Here is a 20,278-nt window from a genome sequence, read left to right on the forward strand (position 1 = left end):
TGTGGCTAACGCAATTGAGGAAATAAATTTTTAATTTTATTCAATTTTAATTAATTTAAATTTAAATTAAAAACTGAAGCAATGTAAAATATTTTTCTGTTAAATACAACTTAATCGTTCTGGTAGGACTATATTTTACTTTATTTAACTGCTGTATTACCGAAGATTTTATTCTTTTATTATACTTCATGTGTCAAGCAAGTACATTGCTTCCATCATTACATATTAACACATCACCAATCTATAAGGTATAAATAGATTGATTAATTTCAGATGATTTTTCTTCTGTACATCATGTAACATTATAATGTGCTTATTTAAGTATTTTAGGCAGATAGCATGAGTGATGGGGAAAACTATGCAAATAAATCATAGTTGGTAATTAAATCAAAATACTATTTTCATTATATCATTAATTCATTTTTCTACTTGAAAAAACTATAGACAAATTTTGAAATTTAAAACAAAAGCATATTACTGATGAAGAATTGAGGAGTGATTTAGAAGATAGTATTAACATCAGAACAATAATGGGGAAAAGAGACTGGAAGAAGACATGCAAATTTCATGATGAATACCAGTTGGGCAAAGCCAAACAAAAACGTTGCTTATTGTGTTAATAAGTTAAAGATAATAAAGTAGAGAATATTAATGAGGCATTTTCAGCAAATACACTGAGTTTGACTTTAAAAAGTTCCCTTTCAACAGTCAAAAAAGAATCAATGAAACTGGTCACCTGAAGTCAGAATTAAATGTCTCACAAAGTTTTTTTATACAATTTTAACAGAATCTGAGCTTGTTACTTTGGCCAAATATAAAACCACTTTTAGATGGAGAGATGGTAAAAGAAATGATTGTTTTAGATATGGATAGAGTGTAGAATGCAAAACTTATCTAACAAAGTCAAAGATCAAGTGATTCATATTTTGAAAAATTGTTGATACTTTTTTTTTTTGCTATAGATGAGTCAAGAGTTATAAGAGAAACTGACCGATTAATTCTTTCAGTGCATTTTACTTTAAATGACTTCCAAATTCACAAAGAAATGTCAATTTGTAGTCTATTAAAATCAAACTCCTGGAGTAGTCTTTAATTTTATTCATTTGTCAAAGAATTTCAGCCAGGTATGAAAAAATTAATTTCTAGCACGATCGATGGTACTCCAGCTGTTAGGTCAAAAATCTAGACTTAGTGGAATCTTAAAACAAGACTGATGGTTTCCTTATTGCTTTGTTCTGTATGATACATATTGAAAATATCTGTGTTCAGTGTACTGAAGCAGGCTCTATGAATAGCATCAAAGACAGAGCTGTTAAAATTGTTTCATATATACATGCAAATGGAATCATTGCCAGTTTACAGAAATGTTGAAAGAAATCAAAGGCAATCAATTTAATGACGTAGTGTTTGTTGCCAGTGCTTGTTGATTGAATTGTGGAAGAGTTTTACAGTGACTTACTTTGCTGTTAACTCCAATTCAAGGCTTTATTGAAACAGAAGGGATGCTTGCCAAATACTCAATAATCAAAGACAAAAAATGGCAAACTGATTTACATTTTCTCACTGATGCCACACTGGAGGTGAACAAGTTAAACCTGCAGCTCCAAGGAAATGAAAAGCTTCTTGTAACCCAACTAGTCAGGTATGGGAATGTATGTTGTTAATGAGACTCTTCATAATACAAATCAACAATCATGATTTTTTTATACATTTAACATGAATCAATATGCATAAGATTTTAATTGTAATTAAAGAGTTTCATAAATTTACCACAAAAAATACAAGAAAAATTTGAAGAATGCTTTGTTGGTATTGATACAATTTAGAGTTGCATAAATACACCTTTACATTCAATATTAATAATACCAAGTTGAAAGATTTAGTGAACTTAATGTGGATAGACATAGTTTAGAAACTGATATGCTTACGGCTCAAAGTCAAATCATTTCCTCTAAAAGTGATTAACCAGTTTTGTAATGTGGATGTGAATATTAAAGAAAAATGACTTCTTGGGTTATTGGACTCAGTTTGGTTATGGGTTATTAGACTTGGTTATTGGAAAATTTTGAGCATATTTGGAACAATTTGGGGATGTGAATCTATGCTTTTAATTGTTAATTTTATAAAGCATAAATACAGATGAACTATTTCTGATGAAAATGTAGTATCCAAATTGTGTTGCAAATATAAGTTACACCCTGGATTTTGAAAATGCAGAAAAAAGAATGCAAAATATCAATAATTTTTATATTGATTTCTTGTTGAAATCATAGTATTTTGGACATGATCAAATAAAATATGTATTAAAATTAATTTCATTTGTTTCTTTTAACTTTTTAAAATGTGGCTAGTAGTAAGCTTAAAATTATATATATATAACTTGCATTATGTTTCTGATGGGCAACATTCCTCTGGAGACAGAGATAAATATCATAGCACTCATCATATTATATTCTAATGGTCTTGAGACAAAGCTAGGGTTTCATGTGAACACATAGAATGGCTACCCAGTACAGTCTTGGAATAATTAGCAGAAGGTAAGGACATTAGAAGTTGGCCACAGAAATACTAGGCCATCTGCTGAAGTAACAGATGTTTGTAACAACTGACCCATGATCGCTTTTTCATTCTCTACAGAATACTTCCCCACCCAATGGCAAGCATCCACATTTAGGTTACTTCACCATTGTCCAAGTTCTGGGAATAGGTTCCTGACTTATACACTAAGCAACGCCAAGAAGGTTGAAGAGCATGGGTTAATCTCGGCTGGCCTGAATTGACCCCAGACTAATCTTCTAATGCTACTGACCGTGGCGATCACTATGGAATGTATTTACTGAAGATAAATGATGTTCTGTAACCATGAGTTCAACTTACTTAGGGCAGGGTATGTCTGCCTGTCAGCATTATTTAGTAATAATAATTGGATTTATGATCTGCACCTGGTTTCAGTGGCGTCTTGGGGTTTTGATGGTTGAGGTGTGTCACGTGGCTGGAATGTGCCTATGTGACCAGCTTACTAATAAAAGAACTCCACGGTGAGCTAACTTGGGGCTTCTTGGCACCCAGGTGCTTCACATGCATGTCAGCAGAGGTTTGGGACCTGCAGACAAAGGGTGTCCTGCACAACCAGCTGGAAGACAAAGTTTGCACCTGAGATCTCTGGACCCCTTGCATTGCACACCCACGTCCTGCTGTTGCTGTGTTGTATCCCTTGCCTGTAATAAAACTGTTCTATGAGGATAAAATGAGTGCTGTGAGTCCTTTCAGCAGTCAAACACGTACAGTAACTATATGTAATTCAGTCAGAGTTCATCAATTAATCGTCTCCCCATAGAGGAGGCATAAAGCCTGAGTCCTGGAGTCCACTAGTCTGGGCTCAAATCGAGGCTTCTTCCCCTGCTAGCTGAGTCTCCCTGAGTGAGTACATTACCTGAATGTTCGTGTCCCCCCAAAATTATGTGTTGGAATTTAACCACCAATGCGATGGTACCAGCAGGTGAGGCGTTGAGGAGGTAATTAAGTCATGAGCCTGAAGCCCTCATGAATGGGATTACTGCCCTTATAAAAGAGACCCCAGAGAGCTCCCTTGCCCTCTTTCCACCATAGAAGGACACAACGAGAAGACAGCAGTCTGCGACCTGGAAGAGAGCTCTCACAGGAACCTGACCACGTTAGCACCAGATCTCGGACTGCCAGCCTTCAGAACTGAAAGAAATAGATTTCTGTTGTTTATAAACCACCCAGTCTGTGATACTCTGTTACAGCAGCCTGGACCGACCAAGACAGTGAGTGACTTAATCTGTGCAATGGGGAACGAATAGTGCCTTCCTCAAAGGATTTGATGAGTCCATCCTTATGTAAGGTTTTAGAAGGATGCCTGGCACAGAGCAGCACTTGGTATGTATTTGCCACAGTTAGCAAATTCTGTCTGTTGAGTCCCAGAAGCAAATTTCTAGAAGTTTTCTGTCCTTGTTTTTAGCCTCCAAGAGTTCATAATTATTGAGGTCTAGCGTCTGAACACCTTTCTACACAATTAAAAAGAACTTATTTTAATAAGAAAGACCACAGACATGATCACTTATCAATTTTTCTATTTTTCTAGGCAGGAAAGTAAAACATCAGGCTATCTGGTCAAGGCTACTGGATGGCAATAAGATCAAAAGACACAAGAAAAAATGCTCCGAAAATTACAGTCAAACAAATACAAGGGATCTTAGTCTTGTTCGTTTTTACAATCTCTCTCAGGAATTTCTTCCTCTGCAAAACTTTGCCCATGGACTTAGGCAAAATGATTACCATGCCTACCCCTTCAGTCTTGACCTCTGTCCCGGGTCCTAGTCCCCAGCACAAACTTCCCACTGCATATGACCACCTGAAGACCAGGCAGGAACAGCAGCTTTGACTATATGCTATCTTTCACTGACAGTTTCCTCCTAGCCTGCTTTCTCCCACAGCTTTCTAGTGGCACAGCAATCTCTGGGGGTATTCATGCTGGTGCTGCCTGCCCTCACATTCACTCCTTTTGCCCTTCCCCTGCTCTGCTCAGCATCCACAAAGGAGATGACCTCCACAGGCTGCAATTCTCAGGCTTCCTGTGTCAGCTGGCTTCTTGTAGTTCCCGTAAGAGGAGGCACTGGCTGATGTTCGGAAGTGGGGAGGAAGGGAGAAGCCAAGCTGTTTCCCCACTTCTTTCTGCCTTGGGTGATCAGTAGGAGCATCTTTTCATGGCCTCAATGCCCTCAGGGCAGTCTTGCCATCATCCCAGTCTCCCCAGATGACCCTACTCTTGGGCTCCGGTAAAACCATCTCTTTTCTTTGTCCCGCCAGTCTAGGCGTTGCTGTGGCTTCTAACTGTTGCTTATCTTTGTGTAGCATTACCACCCACTTAGCATAGTCAAGATTATTCATAACATTTCATTTATTGTGTTTGTTGTAAGATTCGGTTGTTTCTCTTGTAAAGCTTTGTGAATGCACAAACAGAATCAGTAACGAACCTGTATTCACAAGTCACACATGCAAACCAGTGTCCTTATTTTCCTGTGAGCCACACTTCAGGGCCTGCCAGTCAGGCAACAAAGTCATCTGATCAGTGCTTTAAAAATACCCACATGAAGACACCAGAGGGCTGTCTCCAACACTACATCACGCTGCCCCCTGCTGCAATCTCCTTCAAACAGTGGCACTCAATCCTCAAGGCAGGAGCCTAGTGAAGACATATAGGAGTAAAATGCTGCAAGCAGAGCCAGCTACTGATCAGCAAAACAATTATATCCCCCTCACCCAGAGGGCGCCACTGCAGAACTTGGTGATGGTGATGGTGATGGTTGGGGTTCCTACGTGGAAACTCTCTGCAAAATCATTCTAATTGATCTAACTACACACCATCATGCTTGGAATGGGTGGGACAGAAGCACACGATAGATTAAAAAGGACAATTAACCCCTCAAAACAGAGAAAGAGAACCCAAGAGCAAATTGCATGAAATTTAGAACTTGAAGAGGTCTTACTATAATAAAGGAAATAGCAAGTTAAGTTTCAATGAGCCACAAAATTAAGAGTTAGAACTCTTGGATGACACTGAACTCAAGTTCTTCAGTTTGCAAATAAAGAAACAGAGGCTCAAAGAAAGTAAGCATTCTGTCTAGGGCACTGGCTAGTGAATGACACCAAAGGGCCTAGAACCCAGACAGATATCTTTTCTCTAGACCTTTGCTTCTTAAAGTATGTGGACCAGCAGCAGCAGCAGCACCTCCTGTTAGGAAGGCAGAGCCCCAGGCCCCACCCCAGCCCTCCACCTTTGGAACCTGCATTTTAACAACACCTTACGTGACTTACATGCACATTACAGTTTGAGAAACAGTGCTCTAAAGCACACTTGGATTCCTCCGGGGCTCTCTGTTCACCTATAGCCAGAATTGGGGTAGAGATGTTCTCCATTTCTTGAAAAGTACTTGCTCTGTGACTTAGAGCAGAAGCTGATACTAGAGTTCATAAACACAGGAAGGGAAAGTGTAAATGCTGGAGAATGACGACTTTGAGATTGGTTTTGCTGCCTGGTACCCACTCGTATGACTTAAAAAAAGCTTCTAAGAATCCAGACACCTGGAACATAGAAGGATCTTGATAAAAATGTGATAAGCAAATGAATAAAACCTTGTCACATGTGGAGAAAAGATTTCAGGACAGAGATTCTTAGATGTTTAATTTAACATGTTTGTTGAGCACATATTACGTGCTAGGTGCTGTGTTAGGTGTGGGGATATATTCATGACTAACACACAGACTGAGGAGCTTATTTCAGAACACGTGCTCCGAGAAAGGAAGGACTTATCTCCCCTCTTCTCCCTTTAAATGTGCCCTGCACACAAATATACTTTGCCAATATTCACAAGTATCGTTTTAACTGGAAGTTTTCCACACCCTATTCATACAGTGGGAATTGTTGAGTGACGGGGGTGGGCTGGGATGTAAGAGCTTAGCTTCTCAACCTTCTGGACTTTTGGATCTATCCTCCTAGGACTGGGAAATCCTTCTTATCTAATCTCTCCACATTCCCTCCATCTGCCCCTTCTCTGCAGAGTGCTGAGTTTCAAGCGGTTTGATGAAGAGATAGAGTTTAGCTACTTCACTAGAGCAATGGCCCCCTGTGTTCTAGGCCAGCTGTTGAGTGACTTCTGGTCTCCCCTCTGCAAAGCACCTCTGGCTGTGACCTGCTTGAGTAGCTGTGTTGAAAGTTATCCTTCAGTTTATCTTGAATTGAAAATTACATTATCACTTCCTGGGCTGGGCCAGTGCCCAGCTACACTTCTTCACTGTGGCTGAGACTTGGAAGCAGATAAGAGAAAGAAAGAATTCATCAAAAGCTGGTCACTTTGTCTTTCTGCAGAAAGGGACTTGAGCCAAAGGCCAATGAGACAAAAGGAAATAGAGGTTCAAGGTCTCTTGTTGGGGTTCATGGCAGGATACGTTGTCCAGAAGGACTCTGGCTGGAAAGAAGGCATAGCCTCTCTGCTAAAACAGCAATGATGATGGAGACATCCATCTATATCATGAAGCTGCTAATATGTGCCAGGCACAGTGCTAGCTACTTTACACACATCATCTTATTATTTCACTTAATCTTTATGACGACCCTATGAGATAATTTTTTTTTATCATGACCTTCCTACAGATTGATTCTGCAGGAGACCTCAGAGGATGAAAGAAAAGAAATACAACTCAAATTCACTGAACTTTAATTATATAACAGGCCCCATGCTAGGATTTTTCACGTGTCAGAAGATAGGTGAGATAGTGGAGTCAGTCAGTCAACATTCTCTCACTCATTAGAAGAATAGTTACTGAGTTCTACTCGGTGTTAAGGATTCAATATTCATTGTCTAATTACTGCCAATGACAATCCTATGAGATAGGCACTGTTACTGCCTTCTCACAGAAGAGGATAGTTAGATGTTGTTTTTCTTTTCCCCTCCCTCCCCTCCTCCTCATCCCCCTCCTCCTCCATCTTCTTCTTTTTTTTTTCCCCCAGTAAGTAATTACTGAATGCTGGCTATGTTCTAGGACTGGGGTGGAGTGGTATATGAAGCAGACCAAGTCCCCACCTCATAAAGCTTACTTTGCAGACAAATAAGCAAATAAATAAAAAAGGAAAATGTTAGGTAGTGATAAATGCTCTGAGATAAATGAAGCAGGGTTGTACGATAGAAAGTGATTCGGGGGTCATATCTGAGGAGGTGAAATTGTAGGTGAGAACTGAATGACAGAAGGGAGTGAGTCATGTTAAGATCACGGAACAAAGCCTCCCAGGCAGAGAGAGCGGTGAGCACAGAAAGCCCCAGGCCGGCAGAGCAAGCCCGGAGGGTGCAAGGACCAGAACCAGGGCCAGCGTGGCTGGAGTCAAATGACAGAGATGAGAGGCTACAGAGGTCGGCAGGGAACCTACACATCTGGGCAATGAGCTGGGAATCTGTTCCAAACGGGAAGTCCTGGTGGGGTGAGGGGCCTACCAGGGCAGAGGTATTTTTAAAAAGCTCACTCTGGTTTCTGTGATGAGAAACAGTCTGTAGGAGACAAGGGTGGAAGAGGGTTAACCTGTACTGAGGCTGTTACAGAATTTCAAATGGGATAGGAGCCTGGCTGAGAGGGGAGAAAGGGGGGGGGGTGAGGTGGGGGGTTGGGGGGGTTGGGTGGAGGGTCGGAAGCACTTGCTGGTGCAGTGGGAGGCCCCAGCCTACTGGGCAAGCAGTTAGAGGGCAAAGCTCAGTCTTCGTAGTCTCTGCAGAGCTTAGCCAAGAGCCTGCTGGCATTTTGTAGGTGATTGACAACTATTTGTTGCACTGAACTGGTGCTTAACGTTGGCTGGAGTGGATCTGTTTGCCTGCTGGAAAGCTCAAGACCTATGTACCAGGAGGCCTCAGGTAAACATGAATGATATAATATCGGTGCTCCCCAGCCCTCACTGGGGTCAATTAATCAATATAATGACCCCAGAAGATTAAAACTGAAGAAGTCGGATATGAACCAGGTCCAATTAAAGCCATTAAATCTTTGTGAGCCTTTTCAATAATATAGTGATCAAAACATCTTCCCTAAACTCATGGTTACCAGAGGGGAAAGGGAGTGGGACGGGGCAAATTGGGAGTTCAAGATCTGCAGATACTACTATATATAAAACAAACAGCAAAGTCCTACTGTATAGCACAAGTAACTATATTCGATATCTTGTAGTAACTTGTAATGGAAAAGAATATGAAAAGGAATATATGTATGTATATGTACAACTGAAACATTGTGCTGCACACCAGAAATTGACACTACATTGTAAACTGACTATACTGCAATTGAAAAAAAAAAAATCTTCCCCAGAGAGCAAGTTTGGAGCAGAGAGGTGATGTATATAAAAAAAACCCCAACTGTTACCTTATTTGAGGGAAGAAATTTAACAAAGAGAAAAGCTATGATAAGGAACAATACCCTGGGGCCCTCACAGGCCTCCTAAGACCCACCCTGTATTGTCCTCAGACATCAGTAAGAGGGCTCCAGTGGAGGCAGGGAGTATGCAGTGATAGAGGAAGGACCTCCAAAATTCTGTTCCTCCATAAAAGCAGCAATACTGGCAAAAAAAAAAAAAATTGTAAAAAACAATATTTTCAAAACTCTGGAAATTAGCCAAAGGCTGGCAACATTCTGAGGAGCATTTCTTCAAGAAAAAAGGCTGAAATCTGGCGAGATCAGAGTTCTGAGGAATTTTCACCTGCCCTATGCTCATCTCCATCTCCTGAGTTCCACGGTCACCTTGAAAACCAGCAGCTTAGCAGTCACTAGACGAGGCAGAGGGGGCTAGGGCACCACAAAGCCCCATTTCCAGAGAACCGGCATGACTTGACCTGTCTGGCAGCCTTCCGGAAAAACCCCATTCACAAGACTTGTTTTTATTTGACTGGACTCAGAGCTTCTAGGTGGGAAAAGTCCTAGCCCCAGGACATTTGTTGGGAAAAAATTCATAGTTGCCTGGGGTAACAATACCACTTGGGGAAAACAAGAGCCTGGCCAAAAAGCTCAAAAGCTTAAAGGGAGGAATGAGATGTTCATAAGGGGCTTTGAAAACCTCTGACACACTCCTGGGGATCTAGAAGAGCACACTCATGTGAGGAGGGATGTGTGCCTGCCCAGGAGAGATCTGAGAAAGCCCTAATCTCTCACCTCTGGCTAACTTTGCAGCCCCGCTCGAGCAGAAAATGAAAGCAAAGGCAGAATTATCAACTGCTGGAGTGCTAAAGGGATGCCCTCAAGCACACGTGGAGACCCTTGGTAAAAGGTGGGAGACTTATTGGTTTAAAGAAATCTCTGTCCAGCGTTAGCTGATCACTGAGCTGAGCAGAGACTTCAGTAGCTACACAGACGGGGAATATAGACTATTCAGAAGTATTCCAGGAAAGTCACTAAACAAACAGCAACAACAAAAACACTCAACAACAGAGGGGTGGCGATCTGATTTCCAGAGTTGCCACATTACATTATTTAAATGCCCAGTATTCAATAAAAGGTGGTTCTCTGAAAAGATCGACAAAATTGACATTTAACCAGACTAGCTAGTTTCACCAATAAGAAACAAAAAAAGAAAATACAAGTTACTAAAATCAGCGAGAGAAGGGACATCACAACTGATATTACAGAAATGTTAAGAATGATGAGGGAAATTATTAACAACCCTATGTCAAAAAATTTAGATAACTAGATGAAATAGACAAATTCCTAGAAAGACATAAACCACTAAAACAGACTCAAGGAATAGAAAGTGTGGACTGCAATGGAATATTATTCAGCCATAAAAAAGGATGAAGTCCTGATACTATGATACACATATACGATACAGTGCACATGCTATATAATACAGGTTAACCCTGAAACCATTATGCTAAGTGAAAGAAGTCAGACACAAAGGACAAACATTGTATGATTCTACTTATATGAACTATCAACAACAGGTAAATTCATAAGACAGAAAGTAGACTAGAGGGTATCAGGGGCTGAGAGGAGTTTCTTAGGGAGCTGATGAAAATATTCTAAAATGAGATAGCAGTGAAGGTGACACAACACCGGGAATGTACTAGAAACACTAAGTTTTACACTTTAAAATAATGAATTTTATGGCACATGAACTATATCTCAGTAAAATTATTATCTAACAAAAAAGAAAAATAAGAAGGCCCCTGCCCTGGGCCTACATACAAAAAGTACATAGGAAATAAATCTAGTAAGAGTAAAGCGTACACACGGGATTCCCAGCTTCCTGCAATCTGGCACTCAGCGCTGGCGCAGCGACCTAAGCCTTAAACATCTACTCCCGTGATTAACACTGTTCCGGTCCCAGGGGTCACCTCTCTACATCTCTTGCCCTGTGTCCCCTGAAACAGGAGACAGCCGTGATTGTACACTGTGAAGATCTGTGTGTTGTGTCGCTGCTGGTGGAACTGATGGACACTTGGAGCCCAGGAAGCATGCAGGGGTGAAAGCACTTCAGTAAGAGAAAAGATAAAGTCATCAGTTTTAAATGCTTCTTCCCAGTTTCAAAATGATAGACTCCTGTACAACAAACTATCATTCCCAGGATCACCAAGCATCTATTTTCCTGTTTTTCTTTATATTCCAATCTTCTGAAAGTTCTCACAAATTAAAGTAATATTTGCAAGCGTTTCACATGGCTGAGAAAAATGCTGTCATGTGAAGTGTTATGGATTGAATCGTGTCCTCCCAAACCTATATGTTGAAGTCTTAATCCCCAGGACCTTATTTGGAAACAGGGTAGCTTGATTACCTTTGTAAAGAGGTCATTAGAGTGGGTCCAAATATAATATGATGGGTGTCCTTATGAAAAGAGGGAACTTGGAGAGACACACACACAGGGAGAATATCATGTGAGTGTTAAGGCAGAAAAACGGGTTGTGCACCTACAAGCCAAAGAATGTCAAAAGAATACATGCTATGTGAAAATCCTGCATAAAACAACACAGGTATTCATTCTGCCGAAATGAAGGCAATAAAAAAATTTTAATGGAACTAATGTATAACAATCTATAAATTATATATAATATCATTGGCCCACGAACAGAACATTCAGACATGAAGAATAATGATTAAAGTAGTCAGTTTTGATAGTTCCTGGCTTCTAGTCATACAGAAACCATAATTTTGCATGTATTTTTAAAATTTTGTCATTATGAAGGTATATTTGTCAATGCGGGAGGACAGCACATATTTCTTTGAACAGTTTGCTAGCTTGATTTACAACATGTAAATACGTAGACATGCGGTATGTGGGCTCATACTCTTGCCCCAGGCCCTCGCATTGTTAGGGGTGGGCCAGGACCTAGCAACGACAGAAGAGAGAAAGCCTGAAGCTACGAACAGAAGCCAAACCAACATCTCAAACTTGCTCCTACTACAAATGAAAATGCCATTCTGGAAGCTTCATGTGAAGACCTGACACAGATCCAAGAGGGGGCGGCAAGGGCCTCACACACTGTGTCTTCCGGGGCCAGAGTCCCAAGGGTGCTACAAGCCTGTCCCATCCGAGGGATATGCAGCCCTGTGGTCTCAAATGGCACTCCGCTCTCCCCACGTTTCACACACCTGATACTGTATGAAACACACAACATTTCACGGTTGCAAATATTGGGGTGTGTCTCGGGCTTGCATTCGATTTCCTGGCAGTGACTCTTATTCTGCCACCTTCAAGCAAACAGAGCAATCTTACGACCGCATGGCACTCCCACCTTGGAGAAAGACTGTGCAGTCTGACAAAAGGCTTTCCAAGCCCTCCTCAATGCTGTGATACTCCCCACAGCGATCATTTTGTTACGTTCTGCCTGTCCCCTTGCAGAGTGGTTTGGCTGCTTGTTGAGGGCTGTGAGGATAGGGAAGGGAACTATCATCCTATCTGGGAGTTAGTCTCAGGAAGAGAGAAACTGTTAGAGATAGGGTGGGTGGTGGCAGCTGAAAAAGGAGCAAAAAGCAAGATACATCACCAGTTTCTAAGGGACTGAGATAAAAGGGTATCAAAATCCACCGGCAATGCCAAAATGAGGATGAAGATTAGGTGGCAAAAAGCCCTGTGGGATTTCCAACTTTGATTATATTTTACTGCAGCTCCCTCTGAACATGGCTACTATACATTTCATGCTATTGCTGACTAATGTGATGGATAATCGGACAGCTAACATAAAACAGAGGTGCCTGACATCAAAGGATACTTTTAGCTGTGCTTGAGCATCTTTAAGGAATTTCAATACCCATTCCATAGATACTAGCTCACGAAAGTGGTATACTATCTTTGCATGAAATTAAATCCATGAAAGATAGGCTGGGCTCATCAGAAAGGCAGCAGCAAAGAAAGAATGAAAACTTCAAGAAGTAAGGACATAAAGGGGCTTAAAAATAATTTTGATAATAAAAAAAGGAACTCTGATGCAAATACAACAGGCAGAAAGTCAACAGTCCTGTCTGTGCTTAATAGCAAAAGCAGATTAGTGAACCACATTAATCAACTCAGGACACAGATTATCAGCCACATTTGAAACACAGATTAACAGGAACAAATAAGGTACCAGAGTGGGAAGCATTTTTATAGCCAGTAACAGAAGTTTTCATCTTTGTTTAAATAAGACTTCAAAAGGATTCCACATATCAACTAATAGTGAGATCATTAAAAAAAAAATTAACCTCAAGAAATGCAAGCCGGAGTGGTCACACTTCTGACCTGTTTTAAGATCAATCAACATTTTCTACCTGGGCAAGTAGAAGGCAATTAGCACTTGGGTGATTTTAAAGACTCTTTAACAGTTGTGTTTAACCGGCTGATGAAATAGCAGAACCGTGTGGCTGAAAGCCAATGTTTATTTTTACCCATTACCTGTTTTATTAATGGGATTGTGGGCCACTGGGCCTCTAGGCACACACAAATATATTAAAATATCCCACACTGTAATTAAGAGGCACAGAGGGGATTAGAGTAAATTAAGTGGCTGTTGTGTTTGCCGTTGGTTTAGTCTAGTCAGACATTTGGATGCTCTCGTGTCCGAGCCCAGAGACTTTTACTTCAGAAATCTACAAAAGACAGAATATATTTTCTTGCAGAGCAAGAGTTTTAATAAATGGGTCTTTCTCCCCCAAATAAAAATAAACGTAAAGAAAAATGCCCCAAGTGGATGCTCCTAGAACGAAAGACAAGATCCCCTTAGCCAGAAGAGAGGATAAATGCAAAGATAGTGTTGGTTAAAGAAACTGGATCTTGTGACTCTATTAACAAGGACTTGAAATGAATCAAGCTTCCATGTAACTCTCAATTCAGACACAGGGCTGCCTTCTCCTAGGAGTCAGAGCTGCTTCTGAGTTGTTTAGAGGGAATAAAAACAAAGTGATCACCTAATAGTTGACATGTTCAATAACTAAAGTATCAGAAAAGCTTACAGAAACATAGAACAGATCCCCTTTCAGGCAAAGGCTAGAGAATAGGTTCCTAAGCCGGCACTGTTTCTGTCTTATATGATTTCACCACATCCATTGTAACTAAATGTTAGCTCATGTGTAAAATAGTTCACAGAAGTAGATTTTTTGCTTTGATTGTTCAGTATCTACATTACCATGCTTGAGATTACTGTCAATACTGGTCTCCTGTGAATCTTCATATGAAAAAAAAAAAAAAAGCAAAATGGAATGAGGGCAGGGCAAAAATGGAATGAAATCTAGAAACACAGTGTTTTGGCCCAAGCAGAGGACACTGCCTTTGCCCCAAAGACCTCCAGAGAAACAATGAAAAATGGCAAGAAAGGAGATATAAGTACTTACGAGGATCCTGGACTTGCGGTGGGAGGAGGGCCTGAAGAAATGAAAGAAAAACAAAGGAAACAGTTGGTTTGGGTTATTGGAGGGTGAGCACGGGTAAAATCAAACCATTACAAATTAAAGTTCTCAGCCTCCTGGAGGTGATATTTATTTTTCTGCAATTTATTATTTTGCTCCAGCTCACCCAACCACCTCTATGAAAAAACATACCAGTAAGAATGTGTCTATATCCCACAGCTCAGAGGCTGAAAAATGCTAAGACAAGGGTCAAAAAAATGAGTTATAGAGGAGGCATCATCACGAGATGCAGAGAGTTTCAATGGGAGGCTGAGTGAGCACGTGGACACTGCAGGAGCAGGCAGGGGTCTTTGATGGCAAATGGACAGTAAAGGGGCATGTGCCCTGGAAATCCAACTTCGCTGCACAAGGAACATCCTTGCTGAGAATAATTCACTGGTGTGGTGATTTAGAATTAGGGCTGTGGTCAGACGGATCTTGACTCTGCTCCTGTTGTGCTACTGACTGGCTGGGTGACCCTGAGCATGGTACTTCACTGCTGGACCTTGGTTTGCTTATTTCTAAAATGGGTACAACTGTCCGAGCTTCAGTGTTGCAGGGCACAGTCAGTGCATGCTCATTCCCTCCCTCCTCACCCCCAAGGAAGCTGAGGGCCAAAGGCCATCCCCAACTGCGATGCTGCTTACCGAACTTGACAAACAAGACTCCAGTGGTAGAGACCACTTTCTTGCCATTTGTCGCCACGCACTGAAAGTAGCCTGTGTCTGTGGTGTCAAGGTTTCTAATCCGTAGCCGAGACCCATAGTTGGTTGCCCGAAAGGAGATTCTCCGGGGCTCCTGGACCACAGGCGCATCGTTTTTGAACCAGCGGATGGTGGGAGGCGGATTCCCAGAGACTTTGCAGTGTAGTTCTGCCGTCTGCCCTAGGGACGTGGTGATGTTGTTCATCGGCTCATCGAGGGTCAGGTAAGAATCTGTGAGCACACGGAGAAGGGGGTAGGTGAGAGGCGCAGACAGCTGGAGAGCACCTCCAAGCACATTAAATTCACTCCATGCACCCCAGACCAGAGAGACTGAACGAGGGCGGCATGGTGGAGACAGATGAGGCATGAAATTATCCATCTCCTGAGACTTTGTGACTACTAAACAATCACCCACAGAGCCTGCTGCTTGGAAGGAAATTTGTTACTAACCATGGTATAAAACCCGAAGTTCTCAAATGACTAGTACCCATGGATAAATGCATTTTCTACATTATGAGCGTTTGTATTTCAGAGGATAAAAAAAATATATGTTCCTTGTTACAAGCTCAAACAATGCAGTGAAGAAGAAAACGAAGTAAAATTTGCCTCAAATCTCCTCACCCCAAAATCACACCATTCTTAACATTCTGGCAAAGATCCTTCCAGTTGGTCCACTTTAGAGAAGAAAGAGAGAGAGTACAGAAAACTGGAAAAATAGAAGCCATCTATTTATATCCACATGGCCCAAGATCAGAAAAGAGGCTGGCAATCTCCCTGCCAGTGATGATACAATAAGGGTAATGAAGGCCGGGTTGCTGGCAGACAAAGTGATGAGGCAATGAAATTACTTCCATAGTGTTACTCATATCAACCACAACACATTACAATATATAATACTATGTATTCAATTTTAATTGAGATATAATTTGTTCCAGGAAAGGCATCGACCTTACATAGCTCCACAGGTATTGACCAATGCATATACCCAGGTAACCAACGCCCCTCTCAAGTTACAGAACAATAGAACATCATCAATATCCCAGAAAGTCCCCCCAAGATCCTTAGTAATCAGTTCCTGCTCCCACCCACTCCCCTGCCCCCATGCCAGGCAACAAGAGCTCTGATGTCTATCATCATAGATTAAGTTTGCCTGTTCCAGAATTTCACATAAATGGAATCTCACTATAGATACATTTGGCATTTGGCTTATTTTGGGATTTATTAAACATTTTAATATTGAATAAATTGTATTTAAGCTTATTCTTCAATAATATAATATTTTAAATATTGTGTTGATATCAGTTGTGGGATATAATTACAAAGAAAATAACTTAATTTTTAAAAATTAAGTTCAAGATACTTTTAAAATTGGTCTGCTATTCATGTATACGAAGTTTTCTTTGATTTCATTTTTCCTGACCATTCATCCTTGGGTGGGTGTCCCTATCACACCCTCCCATGGCCCTCTGCCCTTCCTCTCCCCACAACCTGGGATGGCTTGTAAAGCAGCTGTCTTTACCACAGGGTAACAAACCCCATAAAGGCAGGCATCTAGAACGTTTCAGTTATCAGTGCATCCTCAGTGTATCCTACTGTCTGGCAGCATTGTCCAGTAGAACTTTCTGCAATGATGGAAATGTTCTATAAGCTGCATTGTCCAACTGGCAGCCACTAGTCACAGGCTGGGCTATTGAGCAGATGAAATATGGTAAGAGTGATTAAGGAGTAAGTTTTTCAACTAAATAGTCATACGTGGCTAAGTGTATTGGACAGCACAGGCACAGCACAGTAAATTTGTTGAATTTAATAAAACTCTATTGCCAAACAACATCTTTTCAAGATACCTAACTGGCTAATTTAACCACCCAGGTGACTGTGACATGCTTTCACAAATGCCAAAAGTAAGTGATTCATTATTTGCTTTAATTTTCCACCAAAAAAACTGGGGAGAGATGTTGTCAAAGTCTGGACAGCCCTCGAGAAGTGAGTCACACGTGTGAATGGCATTTATCATGATTAAACATGACTATCACTCTCTGTGTTATCATGACACTTTCCATCTCACTTAAGCCAATGACTAATTGTCTTTCATAACAGAATCATGAGCCCATCAGTGATTTTGCTAAGGTCTTGTTTCCTTGCATTTATATCCCAATCTGCATCTTTGAACATGTTTCTAGAATCTGTATACATACATAGTCAACCTGTGAATGTGTTTGCTCATAGATATAACCACACGTGTTCCTAAGATGTGTGAGACGTGTCCAGAGAGACTAATTAACAGGTGGTTTTATGGAGCTGTCACAATGGCTTTACAGTCCATCGCATGCCTAGAGAATGGGTAACTATGCACCCTCTGTTGGAAAGAGACATAGACGTAGCAATCCTACAACAATGTAAATGTAAGCATAGTGATTAATGCTCCATTGAGCAGGTGCTGGAATTTGATTGACTGGGTTTGATCCACTGTCTGCCCCTTCAATCCTGTGTGACTTTGGGCAAGTTATGTAACTTCTTTCATACCTTAGTTTAACCCACTGAAAAACAGAAATAATAGAGAAGATTCTACCTGGTAAACCTGTGAGAAGTTTAAAATTATAGCAGGCGAGGCATGAGAAGCATTTAAACTAGTGTAGGACAAAAAGTAAGCACTCAAAAATGTTAATCAATGTTACTTCTATTATTTTTATAATAATAGTAACAACTTCTGGGTAGCGCTTTGCAGGTTACTCTTCTCCTGTTATCCTCTAACAAGCCTGAGAAGTAGGAAAGGCACAGAAATGACCATGATCCTCAGTTGCAGATGACCTGATGTCACAGAGATGAGCTGACTTGCCCCGTGGTCACACAGTAAGTGGTACTCTGTGCACAAAGCTTCCAGCAGTAAAGGCTCAGCCAAGCACCCAAACAAGTCCCGCTGGGCCAGCAGGTTAGTATAGTAGTAAGAACAGATGGACCCTAAGTCCTGCCACATGCCAGGGGCTTTACTTTAGCGTTTGCCTACCCAATAACCATGCAAGGGAGGTACTGTTATCTCTGTTCAACGATGAGGAGACCTAGGAGCAGAGGAGGTGAAATGACTTGCCCAAGGTCACCTAGCTGAGCTGAGGTCCAGTTTAGATCTCTTTGGATCCAAAGCCTTGCTCCTTCCACTCCATCAGATTGTTTTGGTAGCTTGAGCCCCACCAAGGAGTAGGGACAGAATTCAAATTTCTCCCTTAAAGAAGAGCTGGGGTTTACATATATCCACATACCTGCAGGGCTGTGATCTTCTCCTAATTCCAACCAGGATGGTCTGGTTAACGGGTCTAAGCTTTAGCCATGCATTCTGGCTGCTGTTCTGGTTTCCCTCCAGAGGCCAAGTACCCCACGTGACCTGCTACGCCCTGGCAGGCCCTTCTCCTTAAGGCTACATCTATTTTCCTGTCCTTCCAGCAGCATAGGTCCAGCTTTGAGTTGGAGGGGTCTCCACAGCAGTGAGAAGTGCCATCGCCCAGGCATTCCACAGCCTGGCTCCCCATTCCCGGATTTCCACCTTCTTTAAATATCAAAGCCAGCCAACAGCAGCCACACTCCCCAGAGGCCTGTATGACAGCTTCTGGGTGCATGCCTCAGGGGTTAACATGACTGTTGAGTTTTACTCAAAAAAGAAAGTCAATGCTACTTTATTTCTTTGGTTTTTCCCCATAGGGAGTTGCTGCTAAAATCCTAGCAAGCTGTTTGGCCAAGCTCTCATAGCATAAAATAGAAAACAGTGAGTTGGCACTTTATTTTTTTCTTGCCTCCAAACCTCAGTTACTTTGCACACTACTATAATCATAGACACTTGACATTTTTTCTTCTAGGAGCATGAATTAGCCAAGAGACAGAGTTCTGTCACTGGGGGGAAGTATTTCAACTGTACTCTGAAGGTGGACTCCAATTTATTGAAAACAAATTAGTATGGGCTGATGAAAACCCTCACAGACGCTGGAGCTAGAATGCCTTAATTCACATACTGGTTCTGCTGCTTATCAGCTGTGTGACCTTGGCAAGTTATTTAACCTCTGTGTCTCAGTTTTGTTGTGTGAAATCAGTACAATAATTGTATATTTCTCATAGGGCTAAGCGAGGATTAAATGAATTAATACATGGAAAGTGCTTCGCATAGGGTCTGGCACAGAGAAAGCAACATGGGAAAATTTCTCTTATTGTATTAACTATTTTTTTTCTTTTCTTTTTGTCACAAATAATTTATGCCTAAAAGTAGGGAATGATTATCTATCCAACTGATTGGTTTCCTGGCCAAGTCCAGTCCTGACAGAAGGAGATCTGAGGGGTAAGGCCACCTATTCAAGATTACATAACACACTGCAGGCGAGAGTGGTTCATTTGTCCATGAAGCTCTACATAATATCTATCTAAAGACAAAAACAAGGGTTACAGGGTATCTTTAAATCAGTGTAGTAGCTGGCCCAAGCAGTATGTTTCCAGGGAGAACAAAAGAAATGTAAACAAATCTTTGTGTTTACTGGACAAAGGAGCCTGGCTATAAACACGGGGAATTTGGTTTTAACTTTTTACCTATGAAGAATAACGTTCAATTTATTTGCCATCTGTAGCTGCTCACTTAGTAAGTAAAACAAGCAAATGGTCTGGTCCTCAGTTTGGCAAAGACTAGAAGCATCAGAACAACATTTGGTCTAAACAACACGAAAGCATTTTGTGACTGGAATAAAATAAAATAAAAATGCTTGTCTGCATCATTGCTATCAGTCTTGTTGTTAACAAGCTTCTGGCCATAATCCATTCTCTTCCCAGAACCAGCTGGATCCTTCTGGAACAGCCTCATGGGTCACACTAAGGAACCCGCTCTCTGCTCTACACTCAGCATAGGTGTGACCACTGCAGGTTCTGGACTAGAAGTTTCCTTCAGAGAACACCTGAGCATCCCAGCAAAGCAGCCCAGTGCAGAGGAAATCTGTAAACTGGACCTGAAACCAGTTCTGCTACTAGCTAGCTGCATGGGTCAGACAGTCACTTAGCCCCCTGGCCTTTGGCTCCATGACCTATTACATGGGCTGGTGGGGTCTACACCTCCTGAAATAGTGTATGTTTCTGTATGGGCAGCCACAGAAGCACTGGATGGTAGTGTGGACAAAGAATGTCTCCTGCTATACCAGTAAACAAAA

At 41.3% G+C, this 20,278-nt stretch overlaps 1 protein-coding gene across 1 annotated transcript in view; it reads right to left on the minus strand.

The window, feature by feature from the left end:
- The window catches only part of ROR1 (receptor tyrosine kinase like orphan receptor 1), a 385,155-nt gene that overhangs the window by 103,738 nt on the left and 261,139 nt on the right, over positions 1-20,278 (minus strand). The window contains exons 3-4 of the mRNA XM_072974301.1: positions 15,051-15,338; positions 14,350-14,380 (exon numbers count right to left, since the gene is read on the minus strand). Coding sequence (XP_072830402.1) covers positions 14,350-14,380; positions 15,051-15,338 — 319 coding nt within the window. The remainder of the gene's footprint in view (positions 1-14,349; positions 14,381-15,050; positions 15,339-20,278) is intronic.

The sequence above is a fragment of the Vicugna pacos genome, chromosome 13 (genome assembly GCF_048564905.1).
Source record: "Vicugna pacos chromosome 13, VicPac4, whole genome shotgun sequence".
Classification (NCBI taxonomy): domain Eukaryota; kingdom Metazoa; phylum Chordata; class Mammalia; order Artiodactyla; family Camelidae; genus Vicugna; species Vicugna pacos.